We start from the raw sequence: 17,088 nt of genomic DNA on the forward strand, positions 1-17,088 counted from the left end.
ACTTGCCCGATACAAAGAAATGAGAAAATATTTTATGAGTTATGCTCTCTCGAAATAATCCCTACCCTTGTTTGAAGTTCAACTTGTTGCCTTGTAAATGCAAAAGAAAATTTTAAATTCTGAACAGCACAAGGCACCTGATGTGTATACAAAGTTGTATGAAGAAATGTTGACTGGTTTATGGCCTTTGCTTCAACAACGAAATGCAACTGATTGACCAAAAACCTTCATATTCTTATTGTCACTCAGTCGGCAATGAATTTGAATCAATCATCTTTTGAACATATCTATATTTTTAGTCTTATTGTTGTAAGAAGTTTGTCAATAACACAAAATACTAAAAGCTGAAGTTCAGCTTTTGTCAATTTTAAAACCTCTTTTTTAATCAATCTCTTTTTTAAACATATTACCGTCCACTTTGGAGCAAGTTCATGGAAGGTAAAAAGTTACCCAACAGTGTCAAAAGATGGGGAGACAATCATTTTCACCAGGCAGGGGAGTTAACTGTAAAAGTCCAATTCCAAAAATACTCCCCTAATTCCAAGCTAGTTCGTCAAGGTTTGGAAACTGGACTGTGTATAGTTAGTTAACTCCCTCGACTCAGTAAGAAAGGAGACAATTTACTCTCTTTGGAGTCAGTTTTCATACCGTACTTTTTTACTTCAACATTTTTACGGGTGCATCCCTTAGAAATTTGTTGTTATTGAAACATATGTTGAATCTTTACACAAAATGACTCAAAAGAAGTTCAAGAACATGATTTTTTTCATATGACTATTGTTATCTGTCATAATTGGGGGTACAGCAGTGCACAGCCTTCCAAATCAAGGCACGGTGGGTGTTGTTATACTTGTTTTGAATAGTACACATTTCTTTGTTTGAGCAGACCACATGTGGTGTACACCGACCAGGCAATATTTGTAACATCCCTATGTCTTGTTTATTTTACTATGTCCATACAGTGTGTTTCATGCGCAGTTGTTTCTTTACTTTAGCTAAGATATTTATGTTCCCATTACTTTAGATGACTGTCATTACAAATATCAAAATAACTTGCAACCATTGTCTGGCTCACCTGACTCAAAGTCAAGTGAGATCATCTTGTAGCTTCTTTGTCAGTCATGTGTCATGCCAAGGAAACATCTACAACTTACAACTTACATTGATTTTTAGAAATATTCCAGCAATATCATGGCTGGTGACACCAGAAATGGGCTTCATACATTATACCCATGTGGGGAATCCGAGGCCTTTGGTGTGACAAGTGAATGCTTTAACCATAGACTACCCCACCGCCCATAAATAAAGAAGCAAAATGATGACAATTGCTCCACTTGTAAGGTTTCAAGTGAATAACAGAACCTCATGAATAATTGTGAATCTGATCAAAATTAACTTTATTGATACAGAAATACAATAAGCCTAAGTATCCTGAGGCTTTCTTCTATTGGCCGTGTCACTATAAGCCTCAGAAACAGATGTTTCTGGGAAATGTTCATGTAAAATCTCATGGCTGCAAAGCACCATGACTGGAGGGCTGCTTCAGTCGGTGAGTCTTCATATCAGCATCAATGTCATAAAAGGAGAAGTCGTTGTGACTGTAATATTCCTTCACCTTGTATGAGCTGATGTCAGGTGCTGGATCAACAGCTGAAACAAGATCAAACTCATCTACTGTGTATGTTTTTATGGGAGAGAGTTGGGTCTAAAAGACTTCACACAGTAAAGCAGTGCTCCAACAGAGCCATTTAGTACGTTATCCAAAATGCCTTTCCCAACCCATATTCAAACAGGGCATCATTCAGCAGTTACCAAAATACCAGAGAAAAGAAAACGAAAGGAAACACTTGTACAAATACTAGCATATATGTACTGTGGAGAAGGCAATAGCTTAGGAAATGTAAAAGAAAAGCCTGGTGCCCAATTTTACAGCAAAGATTTTTGTTTGTTGTTGAACGCTGCCCTAGCAATATTCCACCTATATGACAGCGGTCTGTAAATAATCGAGTCTGGACCAGACAATCCAGGGATTGACATCGTGAGCATTAATCTATGCAATTGGGATATGATGACCTGCATCAACCAAAACAGCGAGCCTAACAACCTGATCAAGTTGCCTCTTACAATAAGCATGGGTTGCTGGAGATCAGTTCTAACCTGGATCTTCACAGGGTTTAAAGAAAAGAACAGAATATGGGAAACACTATCGTCTAAGTGTCAGATGCCATTTCTGCATCATTCAAGTTATAATGCTAGTAATGAATGTCACATAGGCGTGGATGGTTCTGTCTCTCTTGGATGAGTGCTTCACCTACATGAAGTGCTTATTTGTGCTATACACATATCTAGGAATTGCTCACCCCAAAGTGAGTTGCTTATTTGTGCTATACATATATCTAGGAATTGCTCAACCCAATGTGAGTTGCTTATTTGTGCTATACACATATCTAGGAATTGCTCACCCCAAAGTGAGTTGCTTATTTGGGCTATACATATATCTAGGAATTGCTCACCCCAATGTGAGTTGCTTATTTGTGCTATACATATATCCAGGAATTGCTCACACCAAAGTGAGTTGCTTATTTGTGCTATACATATATCTAGGAATTGCTCAACCCAATGTGAGTTGCTTATTTGTGCTATACACATATCTAGGAATTGCTCACCCCAAAGTGAGTTGCTTATTTGTGCTATACATATATCCAGGAATTGCTCACACCAAAGTGAGTTGCTTATTTGTGCTATACATATATCTAGGAATTGCTCAACCCAATGTGAGTTGCTTATTTGTGCTATACACATATCTAGGAATTGCTCACCCCAAAGTGAGTTGCTTATTTGTGCTATACATGTATCTTGGAATTGCTCACCCCAATGTGAGTTGCTTATTTGTGCTATACATATATCTAGGAATTGCTCACCCCAAAGTGAGTTGCTTAATTGTGCTATACACATATCTAGGAATTGCTCACCCCGATGTGAGTTGCTTATTTGTGCTATACATATATCCAGGAAATGCTCACCCCAAAGTGAGTTGCTTATTTGTGCTATACATATATCTAGGAATTGCTCACCCCAAAGTGAGTTGCTTATTTGTGCTATACATATATCCAGGAATTGCTCAACCCAATGTGAGTTGCTTATTTGTGCTATACACATATCTAGGAATTGCTCACCCCAAAGTGAGTTGCTTATTTGTGCTATACATGTATCTTGGAATTGCTCACCCCAATGTGAGTTGCTTATTTGTGCTATACATATATCCAGGAATTGCTCACCCCAATGTGAGTTGCTTATTTGTGCTATACATATATCTAGGAATTGCTCACCCCAAAGTGAGTTGCTTATTTGTGCTATACACATATCTAGGAATTGCTCACCCCAAAGTGAGTTGCTTATTTGTGCTATACATATATCCAGGAATTGCTCACCCCAATGTGAGTTGCTTATTTGTGCTATACATATATCTAGGAATTGCTCACCCCAAAGTGAGTTGCTTATTTGTGCTATACACATATCTAGGAATTGCTCACCCCAAAGTGAGTTGCTTATTTGTGCTATACATATATCCAGGAATTGCTCACCCCAATGTGAGTTGCTTATTTGTGCTATACATATATCCAGGAATTGCTCACCCCAAAGTGAGTTGCTTATTTGTGCTATACACATATCTAGGAATTGCTCACCCCAAAGTGAGTTGCTTATTTGTGCTATACATATATCTAGGAATTGCTCACCCCAATGTGAGTTGCTTATTTGTGCTATACATATATCTAGGAATTGCTCACCCCAAAGTGAGTTGCTTATTTGTGCTATACATATATCTAGGAATTGCTCACCCCAATGTGAGTTGCTTATTTGTGCTATACATATATCCAGGAATTGCTCACCCCAAAGTGAGTTGCTTATTTGTGCTATACACATATCCAGGAATTGCTCACCCCAAAGTGAGTTGCTTATTTGTGCTATACATATATCTAGGAATTGCTCACCCCAAAGTGAGTTGCTTATTTGTGCTATACATATATCTAGGAATTGCTCACCCCAATGTGAGTTGCTTATTTGTGCTATACATATATCCAGGAATTGCTCACCCCAAAGTGAGTTGCTTATTTGTGCTATACACATATCCAGGAATTGCTCACCCCAAAGTGAGTTGCTTATTTGTGCTATACATATATCTAGGAATTGCTCACCCCAATGTGAGTTGCTTATTTGTGCTATACACATATCTAGGAATTGCTCACCCCAAAGTGAGTTGCTTATTTGTGCTATACATGTATCTTGGAATTGCTCACCCCAATGTGAGTTGCTTATTTGTGCTATACATATATCCAGGAATTGCTCACCCCAATGTGAGTTGCTTATTTGTGCTATACATATATCTAGGAATTGCTCACCCCAAAGTGAGTTGCTTATTTGTGCTATACACATATCTAGGAATTGCTCACCCCAAAGTGAGTTGCTTATTTGTGCTATACATATATCCAGGAATTGCTCACCCCAATGTGAGTTGCTTATTTGTGCTATACATATATCTAGGAATTGCTCACCCCAAAGTGAGTTGCTTATTTGTGCTATACACATATCTAGGAATTGCTCACCCCAAAGTGAGTTGCTTATTTGTGCTATACATATATCCAGGAATTGCTCACCCCAATGTGAGTTGCTTATTTGTGCTATACATATATCCAGGAATTGCTCACCCCAAAGTGAGTTGCTTATTTGTGCTATACACATATCTAGGAATTGCTCACCCCAAAGTGAGTTGCTTATTTGTGCTATACATATATCTAGGAATTGCTCACCCCAATGTGAGTTGCTTATTTGTGCTATACATATATCTAGGAATTGCTCACCCCAAAGTGAGTTGCTTATTTGTGCTATACATATATCTAGGAATTGCTCACCCCAATGTGAGTTGCTTATTTGTGCTATACATATATCCAGGAATTGCTCACCCCAAAGTGAGTTGCTTATTTGTGCTATACACATATCCAGGAATTGCTCACCCCAAAGTGAGTTGCTTATTTGTGCTATACATATATCTAGGAATTGCTCACCCCAAAGTGAGTTGCTTATTTGTGCTATACATATATCTAGGAATTGCTCACCCCAATGTGAGTTGCTTATTTGTGCTATACATATATCCAGGAATTGCTCACCCCAAAGTGAGTTGCTTATTTGTGCTATACACATATCCAGGAATTGCTCACCCCAAAGTGAGTTGCTTATTTGTGCTATACATATATCTAGGAATTGCTCACCCCAATGTGAGTTGCTTATTTGTGCTATACATGTATCTTGGAATTGCTCACCCCAATGTGAGTTGCTTATTTGTGCTATACATATATCCAGGAATTGCTCACCCCAATGTGAGTTGCTTATTTGTGCTATACATGTATCTTGGAATTGCTCACCCCAATGTGAGTTGCTTATTTGTGCTATACATATATCCAGGAATTGCTCACCCCAATGTGAGTTGCTTATTTGTGCTATACATATATCCAGGAATTGCTCACCCCAATGAGAGTTGCTTATTTGTGCTTCTCAAAACTGTTATCTGGTATAAGCTAACTTTGAGATTCTATACAAAATCCTATAGTAAAGTCAAAGTTGGAAATGACATGGTTTGATAAGGCTATGTTTTTTATCTCAAATTCGAGATAGGTTCGCAAATATATATGTATTTATATAGTGAGGTGGTCGGGACTGCAGAATAGGTTTGAGATATTGGTATATTCAAGTCAATGGGGTTCAACTACATATATAAACTGATTTCTAAAGACCTCATTTCATTTGTGTGGGTACAGTGCTTACCATCTTCAGTTTTTGTCGGTGTTGGTTGATTGGGAATGTTCGCTGATGATTGTTCCTTGGTACAATACATCATTCTGCTCATGTGCCCACACCATGCCTGGATAAGACATTATCCATTTTAACAAAGCCATCATACATATAATCTGTTATTTCTAAAATCTGTGAATGCCTAACATGATCTAATATTGCAATGCTTTGCAGCAGCTATTTAATAGATCATGTGGAATGCATTCATCGCAGCATGAATAGGAAAAGCATGAAGTACAGGAGTTCAAAAATTTGTGCCACTGAGAGGTGGTATATTAAAGAAAGTGTCCAAATGATACTATATGCAATGTTATTACATTCAAGCTGCATGGTGTTTCAAGCATAAATGAGTGAGTGAGTTGGGTTTAACGCCGCTTTTAACAGTATTCCAGTTATATCGCGGCGTGTCAGCTTAATGTGGGAGGAAAGCCCGAAGTGATGCAGGTCTCAGATGTTCACCATTTCGGTGAAACCAACGAGCACGGGTATGGTGCTGCCAAACCTAGAAACATAATTAGGGCGAGCCAGGATTCGAACCCACAATCATAGGTTTCTGGCGTGCCCAAGGGACGCAACTCTGCACAGCGAATCGCGGTGCCTTAGACGACTGGGCCACCCGTGCCCCCTCAAGCATAAATGACACACATATGGAATACAAATGTCCCACTCAATAGATTTCTAAAATATTAACTTTAGACTAATTTTCCAGAACGATGCAATCTCATTAAAATCATATATTAGTGCTCGCTACCGCCACACAAAGATCTGAGAATATCTCGTCACAGGTTATGTCTGAACGGCCTGAACTTTGATCAGCCAATAAAATTACTATCAAGAAGCCAACATTAGCCAATCAAAAAGCTGCATTATTGAGCTTTACAGCGCTCGTTTCATACCTGCAACTTCCATTCCAGACTATGCTTTGAAAAATATTGATAGACTATGGTAAGTCTATTCCGTTTCAAACAGACACGTTGATTTACACAGGGTGAGTCGTACAGCCCATTACTGTCATTTGGAATACCTTTGTGTTAACCTTTTTGAGGTTGCATGATTAGAAAACACATTCTAAATGTCACTTTCCAGATTTGGTAAGGGAAGTTCTGATTGGTCGAATGAAAGGTTGTTCCGACGTGACCCATAATGAGATGTCCTCAGATCCCATATCCATTGAGTGAGTGTGTGAGTGAGTATGGTTTTACGCCGCTTTTAGCAATATTCCAGCAATATCACGGCGGGGGACACCAGAGTGAGTGAGTGAGTATGGTTTTACGCAGCTTTTAGCAATATTCCAGCAATATCACGGCGGGGGACACCAGAAATGGGCTTCACACATTGTACCCATGTCGGGAATCAAACCTGTCTCTTCGGCATGACGAGCGAACGCTTTAACCACTAGGCTACCCAACCGCCCCCCATATCTACTGATTGACAACTGGCACGTATAACAAATGACATGTATGACAAACGGGGGTAAACCATGACATGTAGTGCTTCTTGTATATATCTACTTGTATAAAGCAAACTTGTATATATCGCACACCATCGACTCGAAGTTGTCACTCCCTATCAAGAACTGTACACCGGCCTTCTGCATATAGGAAAATGTGTGTAATCATAATCAACATCGCAAGCGTCTCAAACCCAAATGTGAAAATGTCCATTAATATAAATATTGAAAAAAGTATATGTGACGGAATTAATACTTATATTTAAAAACATTGAATTAGGTGTGATGTTCGGAAACTTCCTCATGAGGAAAGTTATTACAAGGTTCATCCCCATACTGTGCTGCACTTATAATACGTAAAGGGGCACTCAACTCTGGCCTCTACCCAGCTGTCTAACACTACCCCCTTGGGTTTATAAGCTGCCGTGAGTCGATTTCCTGGCTAATGCAACTGAACGTGACAAGAGACTAAGCCACTGTCATATATCTCATTTACCAAAAATGGTTTGTGGGTACAACTGACATTACGACTGATGACTAAACCACAAAATGAAACCCACCTTTAAACCTTAGTTCAACTTGTTAAGGCAAAATCTAAAAAACACCTCAATTGCTTACTCAACCAGTACAGCACTTGCCCAATACAAAGAAATGAGAAAATATTTTATGAGTTATGCTCTCTCGAAATAATCCCTACCCTTGTTTGAAGTTCAACTTGTTGCCTTGTAAATGCAAAAGAAAATTTTAAATTCTGAACAGCACAAGGCACCTGATGTGTATACAAAGTTGTATGAAGAAATATTGACTGGTTTATGGCCTTTGCTTCAACAACGAAATGCAACTGATTGACCACGTTTCTACATTCCTTGCAAAACTTCATTTGGACGGGGCCTCATGAAAACAAGCCACTACAATAAATATTTATGTACAGTCACATACTTTAGTATACAGCAAATACCTTTACATATTATTTTTACATCAATGAAGTTAAGTTAATATACTCAATACAGTATCCACCCTTATTTTTCAGGCAACTAAACTGCATATAATACAATTGGTACTGCGTTCTTGTCATCCTTGTTAAATGGAACAAGCGTATAGTTGACAAAGTCATCTATATCCCCCCCCCAATTTTAACACGTTATGGTCCCAAACCAGGTAACTGACCCAACATTTCTCTTAGCCCATGTCAAAATAGCTGCAATGGAAATTCTAAAATAAACATTTCTAAAACTCCTTAATATCAAATGGCACTAGTTCAGTATGCACTTTATATATAGACATGCAATGTTTGGCAAGGAAATATTTAACAGTTTATTTGTTATACTCCTTAAGTAAACCAATCCTATATTAAAACTTAAATCCAACTTGTTGTCATGGAAACATAAACAATAAAAATTTCTTAAAGTGCTATATATTACAGTTCAGTATGTGCCTGGTAGAGTAGACATGCAAAGTTTTGTAAGAAAGTATTTAACGGTTTTTGAGTTACGCTCTGGAAACGAACACCCCCCCTGTAGAACCTAAGTCCAACTTATTGCCATGGAAACATGAAAAATAAAAATTTCTAAAATTCCTAAATAGCAAGAGGCACCAGTCCAGTATGTGTCTGGTAAACATGCAAAGTTTTTGTTGGAAAGGATTGAATGGGTTTTGAGTTATGCTCCGGAAACAAACTCTACCCTATAGAACCTAAGTCCAACTTGTTGCCATGTAAACGTAAAAAATAAAAATTTCTAAAACTCCTCAATAGCAAAAGGCACCAGTTCAGTATGTGTCTGGTAAACATGCAAAGTTTTGTAAGAAATTATTTAACAGTTTTTGAGTTACGCTCCGGAAAGGAACAGCACCCTTATAGAACCTAAGTCCAACTTGTTGCAATGGAAACGTAAAAAATAAAAATTTATAAAATTCCTAAATAGCAAAAGGCACCAGTTCAGCATGAGTCTGATAGACATGCAAAGTTTCATAGAGAAATATAACAGTTTCTGAGTTATGCTCTGGAAACGATTTCGGGACGCACACATGCACGCACACACACACGGACGGAACCCTTTTCTATATCCCCCGCCAACTTCGTTGGGGCGGGGGATAAAAACCCTACACGTGTGTAATTGTCATAATGAATTAATTACATGTATACTTAGCGGTTCCCATTTGGCATTTCTCGTGTCTGGAGTAATTATTCAATCTTAGATTGGGTCATAAATCCAGGTCTGATGTGGTGAAATGTAATATTCATGTGATAGCGCAGCAAAAGGGGAATGATCTGTTGTTACACAAAAAAACATCGATCAAAGGATTAACCAATAATATGTTGATTAATCAATCACTCTTATCTTGCACAGTGGATTTGTCAAATGTAAGTGTTTAAATATGTAGATTTACTGAAGCGCACAGACTACAGCCAGGTGACGGGTTTGTTAACATCATAGTACTGTAGCGTGTTGGGCTCACAAATGTCTCTCTTTATACCATCCAGAGCTTGTTGGCGAGTAATGATTCCAGAGCCACTATACGTTGTTTTGTAGCAGTTCTCTCCGAGATGCTGCATTCTCACTGAGATAAGGAATAAACTTGGCAAGGTATGTAACCTTACCCAGAAATGGAACATCATTTGAAGTGGGCATTTCAATGATTGTGGTGTCATTCACAGGGTCTGGTTTGACTTCTTCTTCAGTTAACGATTGCTCAACATAACTGACTTCTGACACTTTGATGTGAAATTTGCCCTTTTTGAGTTCAAGCCAAATTTCTGCAGCTCTGTCCAGCACATTAATGGCATTCTTGTCATGCTCTTCATTTTCACCCCATATTATGATATCGTCCATGATACTCTCACATGGCAAACCACTGAATAGCATGTCTATGTTCTTCTGGAATGCCTCGCTTGCTGACAGGATACCAAATGGCATATGCAAGTAACGGTACCTAGCAAAAGATGTGTTGAAGGTGGTAAGCAGATAAGTCTCATGTGTCAGAGGTATCTGCCAGAACCCTTTCAAAGCGGACATTTTTGTAAAAATCCTGGTGATTATTTCCTCAATTGTATTCATTGGATATTGTTGTCTCTTCTGTGCACGGTTGACATCTTTGGGGACTATAAATATCTGTACACTGTCCGCAACCATTTTTCTTCGCCACTACCATTGCCGACACCCTATCAGTTGGTTTGTTAACTGGAGCTATCACTCCTCCTTCTGTTCACTCTACTTTTATCTCCCATGGGTACAGGAACTTGACGTCGAGGTCTGACTACCAGAGATACATCAGGATCAAGTTGCACATCATACAACACAGGTAAAGTTCCCAGTTAACCATCAAACAATTTGGGGTATTTGTCAATAATGTCCAGTTTGTCATTCTCCTTTAAGCTGTATAACCACTTTCACCATGCCAAAGATGGGTTTTGAATGCCAATAATGGGTTTAACTGGATTGTCAGTGTGGAAGACCAGTTTGTTCTTGAAGCCAATTTTCATGTTGCATGTGCCCAAAGTCATTATAGTGACGCCACTGTAAGCTACACGTTTGACTGCTCCAGGTTACACAAGATCTGGAAATCAGTTCTCATCACACTGCATTTAGCACCAGTGTCAACTTTGAAACTTGCTGGTTTGTCTTTGATAATGATTGTTGTAAGTGCTTCTGAAGGAATGCTTTCTATACCATCTATCTCCAGAGTGTCAATAAACAAACACTCATTTTCATCTTGTTCATGCCAGTCATCTTGAGATTCATGACTGCTAACTGGCTGTAGATCACAAATAGTTCAAGATCCTTGATACTTTGGTAGCCTAAATCTTGCATAAAATCTACCCTTGCCTCTTGAACATGATTTCCACTTTGAAAATCCACTGGCTGTGACTCTCTGTGCCCTGGCCTGGACTGGACTGAAACTTAAAGTGGTGACCTTTTTAGAAAATCCGGGCACTGGCCTTGTGAATGTTTCTGCCACAGTGTCTGCAGTCTCTCGTTTTGGAACTTCCTTGCATCAGACTTGATTTAAAACTTGGCTTCCTTTGACCCACAAAGTCAGCCTCAGTCCATATCTGTGTTATTTCTTGTACCCTTTTTTCTGATAGTTCATTGACATTACACAATTTCACTGCTTTAGTTAATGTGACGTCTGTCTCTGTCAATAACAACTTTCTCAAATTATCTGATGCTGTTCTGCACACAATTCGGTCTCTCAACATTTCATCCTTCAGAACTCTGATTACCGGTATACGTATTTGCTTTGTGCATAGGTCTGTGCAAAATGTAGGAAAATTCTCATCTGTCACTTGTGTACTTGTGTTGAACTCAAATCTTTCGATTGTTGTGTTTTTCTGTGGCAAACAGAGCTCTCCAAATTTTCTCTCCAGGCATTTACAAGATTCTTTAGATTCACCTTCACCATAAACAAATGTTTTTTCTTTCCCAATTGCTTGTCTGCCAGCAATGTTCAGAAACACATATGATAGGACCGTATAATTTTTGTCAGTGTGGACCGCTTCCACGAATACAAAAAAGTCAAGTCAAATTGTCACGAGTTGTCTTCGATGTCTCCTTTGAAGGATAAGGGTCCAGGTTTGATTAATGTTTCAGCCATCCCGTTTCTGACACCATGTTAGTTGCTGCGCCAACTTAGACATGAATAGACGTATGAGCATTTACTTTGGGTAGGTTATTTTAGCTATGGCTGTAATAGTGTTTGCCACTAATGAGGGCACATCTTCAACCATTACTGATTGTAATGAGGACATTGAATAAAGACCTCTGTGTTGCTTGTTGCACTCTGTATATTCTGTGTTTTTTTGATACACTGCTTTGGTCTTACAACATGGCAGCCACATGTCTTGTGAATGACGTCACATTATGACATCATATTCTTACAGCAATAACGATGATGTATTACAGGATCACACATTGACCTATGACCTGTGATATGACATCAATACTATTGTAAACACTACGCTGATGCAACCCCAAAAGATGCCTACAATTCCTTATTAACTCCAAAACAAAACTGTATTTAATTTTCTTTTATTGAAGAGACAATACGGCCTTATATAATTAATAAAAGCAACAAATGCGTTTACGATTGGCACAGCATAGGCAGACCACAAAGTTGCGACTAAAATGGTCGCCAATGCAACCAAAATTTCAATTTGTCTACTGACTAAAATTCAGGTCGCCAAATGCCTACCTTGAAAAATATCTTGTGGCGACTTAATTTTATTGCTTCTGAAGTTCACATACATGGACCCAAACATAAATAATTTGATTGACATTTGCGACGCTATTTTCTCGTTCGCAATTGAACGCATTTACCATACTCATCGTCTGTTTCATTAACATTCCCATAGCTCAGTGCAGCATTACGAGGGATTCAGTTACGTAAACTCTTTCAACACAGTAGACCGGTACACTGGCCAAGAAGCTACAAGTAACCAGACATCGTAGACCGGTAAACCGACCAAGCCGCAGTCACGTCAAAATAGTATATATAAATTTATGGACCTACCTGTCATAGCATGCATATATTAAATCTATCACATTTCACAATGTCTGAAATACGTATTCCATTTCAATGCATAATATTTTAGATAGATTGAAAAAAATATCCACTATTTCCCCCAATCTTATTGAAAATAGAATTCTCGGACACACACTTCAAGAACAGGTCCACATTGAACATGTCAAAGAGCAAAATAAAGACGTTTCAAGCAAATCTTTAAATATATTATACAAAGTAATAAAACAATCAACAAAAATAATTCTAAAAGTTGTCAAACGTACATCTAAGTTATTATTTCCATCTTTTTGTGCGATCGCATGTAACATAAGTCAAATTTCTCAGTTTGGACACGATGTTTGATGCCCAAAAATATTCATGAAAACTCTTTGTCACAGCTCCTAACCTAGCATGATACATCCATGAAGTTCCATATTTTTAATATAGACCGCAATTTCCTGCCTAAAAAAGTTAGGAATAACAAGATTTAACAACAAATCTTTCGTCAAAATCTGAAATTCATCACAGACGCGGACAGTACCATAGCTTTAATTTGATTGGCTGCCTCAGGTCACATGCTCAAATTTGACCAATCACAAACCTTGTAGCAGATTGACAAGAAAACGTCATTAGAAACCAATTATTTATCCAATACAATAGCATGTTACGACCGTGTAGATGAAAATAACAAGCTTTTTAGCGGTGTGTTATATGACAGTCTTCGACAAGTGTTATTTATACAAAGCTTCGAAAATGGAGGTATTTCTTCATCTTACCGAGCTCCTTTAGCGGGAAATAAATTATTTAATTGTTGCTAAATTAACAAAAGAGTGAACCTGGAACAATTTTCATTGCATAATGAAACTGTTACACCATTTACAATACCGGTTATCGCTTTCAATGTCTTATCACTTTGAAGGGATTCAGTTATGATCTTAACCCACCTTGTCGAAGACCTATAGAAATCTGTTGATGGCAGATTGTTATACTATTTTATTTTAGTTGACAATGATCATTGGATAAGCAAGGACATACCTATGTCATCTAGTAAAATAAATTGCATCATTGTTAGAGTCACATTAATACAAATAACAAAAATCAAGTACAGTTTCCACTAATATACAATTTCAAGCCTAGTGCTATGACTTATATATATATTATTATAATTATTTGAAAATAAAATTTCTAAATGTTTTGGGCTACCTAATATTTTGGCTTGTCTTGTTGATTTTACAAGTGGCTACCTGGAAAAAAAGTACTTGAAGCCACATGGCTACTAGTTCAAAAATCAAACTTTGAGGCCTGATAGATAGCAATTTAGTCAAGATTTCTGGGATAACATCCAGGTATCCAGAGGGAAGAAACAATCACAAAGGCAATAACCAGTCCTGAGGAATTGTTAGAGTTCAGTGCCCCTTTAACAGCAATGTCCTACAGAACTCGGTGACAGTGGGCAAATCTTTTCATTAGTATTTTAACTGATTGTGAATATTTCCACTGAATACATTTTGTCCAAAACAAAACGGATTTCTGCTGACATTTTGATTCTATTGAATATCACTGGGCTCAGTGTTAAATGAAGACCTTGGACAGGTAACTAATTGGACAGGGCTGGCTGCAGGAGTTGCCTGCCTTGTGGTTTGGTATACAGGACCATGCAACTCATATATATAAAAAATCATAATAAGTTTACTTGTTATTGTTATTATCATCATTAGTTACATAGTCCTGTTCGGTTGGAGATTTGGATGAATTTCATACACTGTCATTGCATGTATTTTGATAAAATTCATTAGTCAACCAATACTTTTCGTAGTAAAACCACTCAGATTTATCTATGATATTCAATTTCTACAATGAGCACGAGTGAGCCAACACATAGATATTATTTTAGCATGAGTACGGGTCAGCAAACGTTTGAAACATGTCACTGTCTGACAAAAGTTGTGAATGAGTCAAAGATGATCCATTTTGACACATGTATTGATGATATAAATATATAACTGGCCGTTCACATGAATCTACAAATAGGCTACACATTACTTTTCCTCTACCGATAGCACGAAATGCCATTCCTGACAAGCTCGCCGTGACTGGATGCCGCACAACCTTCGCAAGAGCTCCCTTCTGTGATAGCATGTTTCCTCTGCACATACATAGCGCATTAGCAACAGCCTCACGCGCTGAGATGGAGCTTACCCCTCACCTTCAAAATTAAACTGGTTCCATTGTTGGGACGCGACGCATGCAAAGCACTAGACTGGTTCCCGGATTCCCGCTTGGTCATTCGTAACCACTCGCATTTTCCCGTAACCTGCAACACTCATTCGTCACCACTCGCCCCTTACCGTACCCGGCTTGTCCCGGAATAACACGAGTTGGTCACGAATGTATGAACACGCGAACTACTTGATCGAAAACCTTATCTCACTCCGGCGCAGTGGTGAATCAGCATTACACCACTGCCACAGGCTAATTTACATATTACGTGACCGGACTTTTCTCTTGTTTGTAAACAAACGCACTTTTTCATAAATCAGTATAGAACGGCCCAATGCAAGTATTTGGGGACGCTTAACATATTGTTTTGCACAATTAAACAAATATGCTACTACAGCTGCGACAGTGCATGCCAAAATATATTTATACATCAAAGTGACCGTATCGCTAGCTCTCCGTTGGGCTTCGATGACAACACGTGGAGCCGTACGTGTTCATAGAATAAGAGCCTGTCACATTCCAAGCCTCTCAGGAAAACGGCACCTCTATTTCTAATAACGATAAGAACGATTTATGTAGTAGTATATCTGATTTATGTTATTTGTAACATATTATTTGATGTATTTACATGTTATTTCCTGTTTTCCAGTTGTTCACAGATAACTACATACATTCACATATATACAATATATATTTTAAGGCTGCTGTCAATACACTGAGAGGAAAGGCCATGCGAGCATGGTATAAGATCAAAAGTTCACTGAAATCAACTTCTCATCTCCCAGCAGACATTCTCATTCGCTTGTATAATGTCTTAATTGTACCCATTGCGTCATATGGAGCCGAGGTATGGGGCTGCAGTCTTCTAAGACCCTCGCATGAAATGTATCATAACTGGTCTAAACAACTATGTAAAGAGATCACTATCAAAATAGCAAAGCAGATTCTAGGAGTACCAAAAAAGTCGAGTAATATTATATGCCTCAGTGAATTAGGAATGTACCCTCTTACTTTACAAATATATATGTCCATGTATAGATATTACCATCGCCTGAGAGGCTTGGAATGTGACAGGCTCTTATTCGATGCGTACCAGGAGGATATTCTCTTGGCCTCACAAAAAATGTCCTGGACATCCTCTATCAAATATATGATGGCACACCTACTTCCGAAATCCAACAGTGAAAATGCCCCTTGCTCAAAATTCTATGAAGCTCTTCAAACAAAATTTAGAAATATATTTCTCATTGAAAGCGACCAAGTAAACACTGATAACTCCCACAAACCTAGGCATCTAGGACTTATTAAAGATAAATTTGAACATAAGAAGTATGTTTCAGCTGTAAAATGTAAAGATCATAGATAAGCTTTAACCAAATTAAGACTCAGTTGCCATAATCTGGAGATTGAAAGAGGCCGATACACTAACACGCCTGTCGACCAGAGAATATGTAAATTATGTAACCTAAATAAGATAGAAGATGAAAAACACTTCCTTTTGTACTGTCCAAATTATCAGAATGAAAGGCAGATACTTCTTCGAACACTAGACTTACAAAACTGCCAAAATGATAATAAAATCTTAGTAAATATCCTGAACCCCTGTCCTGAAAGAGCAAAATATGTTTCACAAATTATCTCCGACATGTTTATTAAAAGAACCTCTCTTATAGACAACATCTAGATATGACCTTATGATTATTATGTCTTATCTATACAGTATCAGCATCATAAAAGTACACGCTGCCAGCCACCTCATGATATATATACATGTTTATACACTATGAATGAAAATTATATGTAATATTTATATATATAATGTGCATTATGTATATCTACCTTTATTGTTGATAGTTATATTTATGTCCACATGTAGATAGTTTGTACCCTACCCTACGAGGGTGTTCTGTACAATAAATATTCTTGATTCTTGATTCTATATACAGTTCTTCACAGTTTTCATCTTCATCACAGTTAACAATATCGGCCCATGTGCCACCGAGCATTGTGATAGTAGCTGACTCAGGGGGCTAATTTCTAATGTAAACTTGTTTTAACTTTTCACAGTTATT

The 17,088-nt window shown here is 38.0% G+C and overlaps 1 protein-coding gene across 2 annotated transcripts; it reads right to left on the reverse strand.

The window, feature by feature from the left end:
• Positions 1 to 1,370: 1,370 nt before the first annotated feature.
• Positions 1,371 to 15,098, reverse strand: LOC124114620. 2 transcript variants are annotated; one of them, XM_046475296.2, is made up of 3 exons: positions 15,003 to 15,098; positions 5,821 to 5,917; positions 1,371 to 1,650 (listed from the first exon to the last, which is right to left on the reverse strand). In XM_046475296.2, the coding sequence occupies exons 1-3, from the start codon at positions 15,081 to 15,083 to the stop codon at positions 1,508 to 1,510; spliced, it is 321 nt and encodes a 106-aa protein (XP_046331252.1). In that variant the 5' UTR covers positions 15,084 to 15,098; the 3' UTR covers positions 1,371 to 1,507. The 2 variants fall into 2 exon arrangements, with proteins under 2 accessions (XP_046331252.1, XP_046331251.2); XM_046475295.2 differs by lacking the exon at positions 15,003 to 15,098 and adding an exon at positions 14,851 to 14,996.
• Positions 15,099 to 17,088: the final 1,990 nt, after the last annotated feature.

This window comes from Haliotis rufescens, unplaced genomic scaffold (assembly GCF_023055435.1).
Source record: "Haliotis rufescens isolate VD_foot unplaced genomic scaffold, xgHalRufe1.0.p SCAF_6, whole genome shotgun sequence".
Lineage (NCBI taxonomy): Eukaryota > Metazoa > Mollusca > Gastropoda > Lepetellida > Haliotidae > Haliotis > Haliotis rufescens.

What these genes read in the sequence shown, in the direction of transcription:
- LOC124114620 (XM_046475295.2), bottom strand. Translation starts at nt 14,961, where the DNA reads ATGCGCTATGTATGTGCAGAGGAAACATGCTATCACAGAAGGGAGCTC. An exon ending in AATGGCATTTCGTGCTATCG is followed by an intron (nt 5,918 to 14,850) that starts GTAGAGGAAAAG and finishes TGTCTTATCCAG; the next exon opens with GCATGGTGTGGGCACATGAG. An exon ending in ACCGACAAAAACTGAAGATG is followed by an intron (nt 1,651 to 5,820) that starts GTAAGCACTGTA and finishes ATCTTGTTTCAG; the next exon opens with CTGTTGATCCAGCACCTGAC.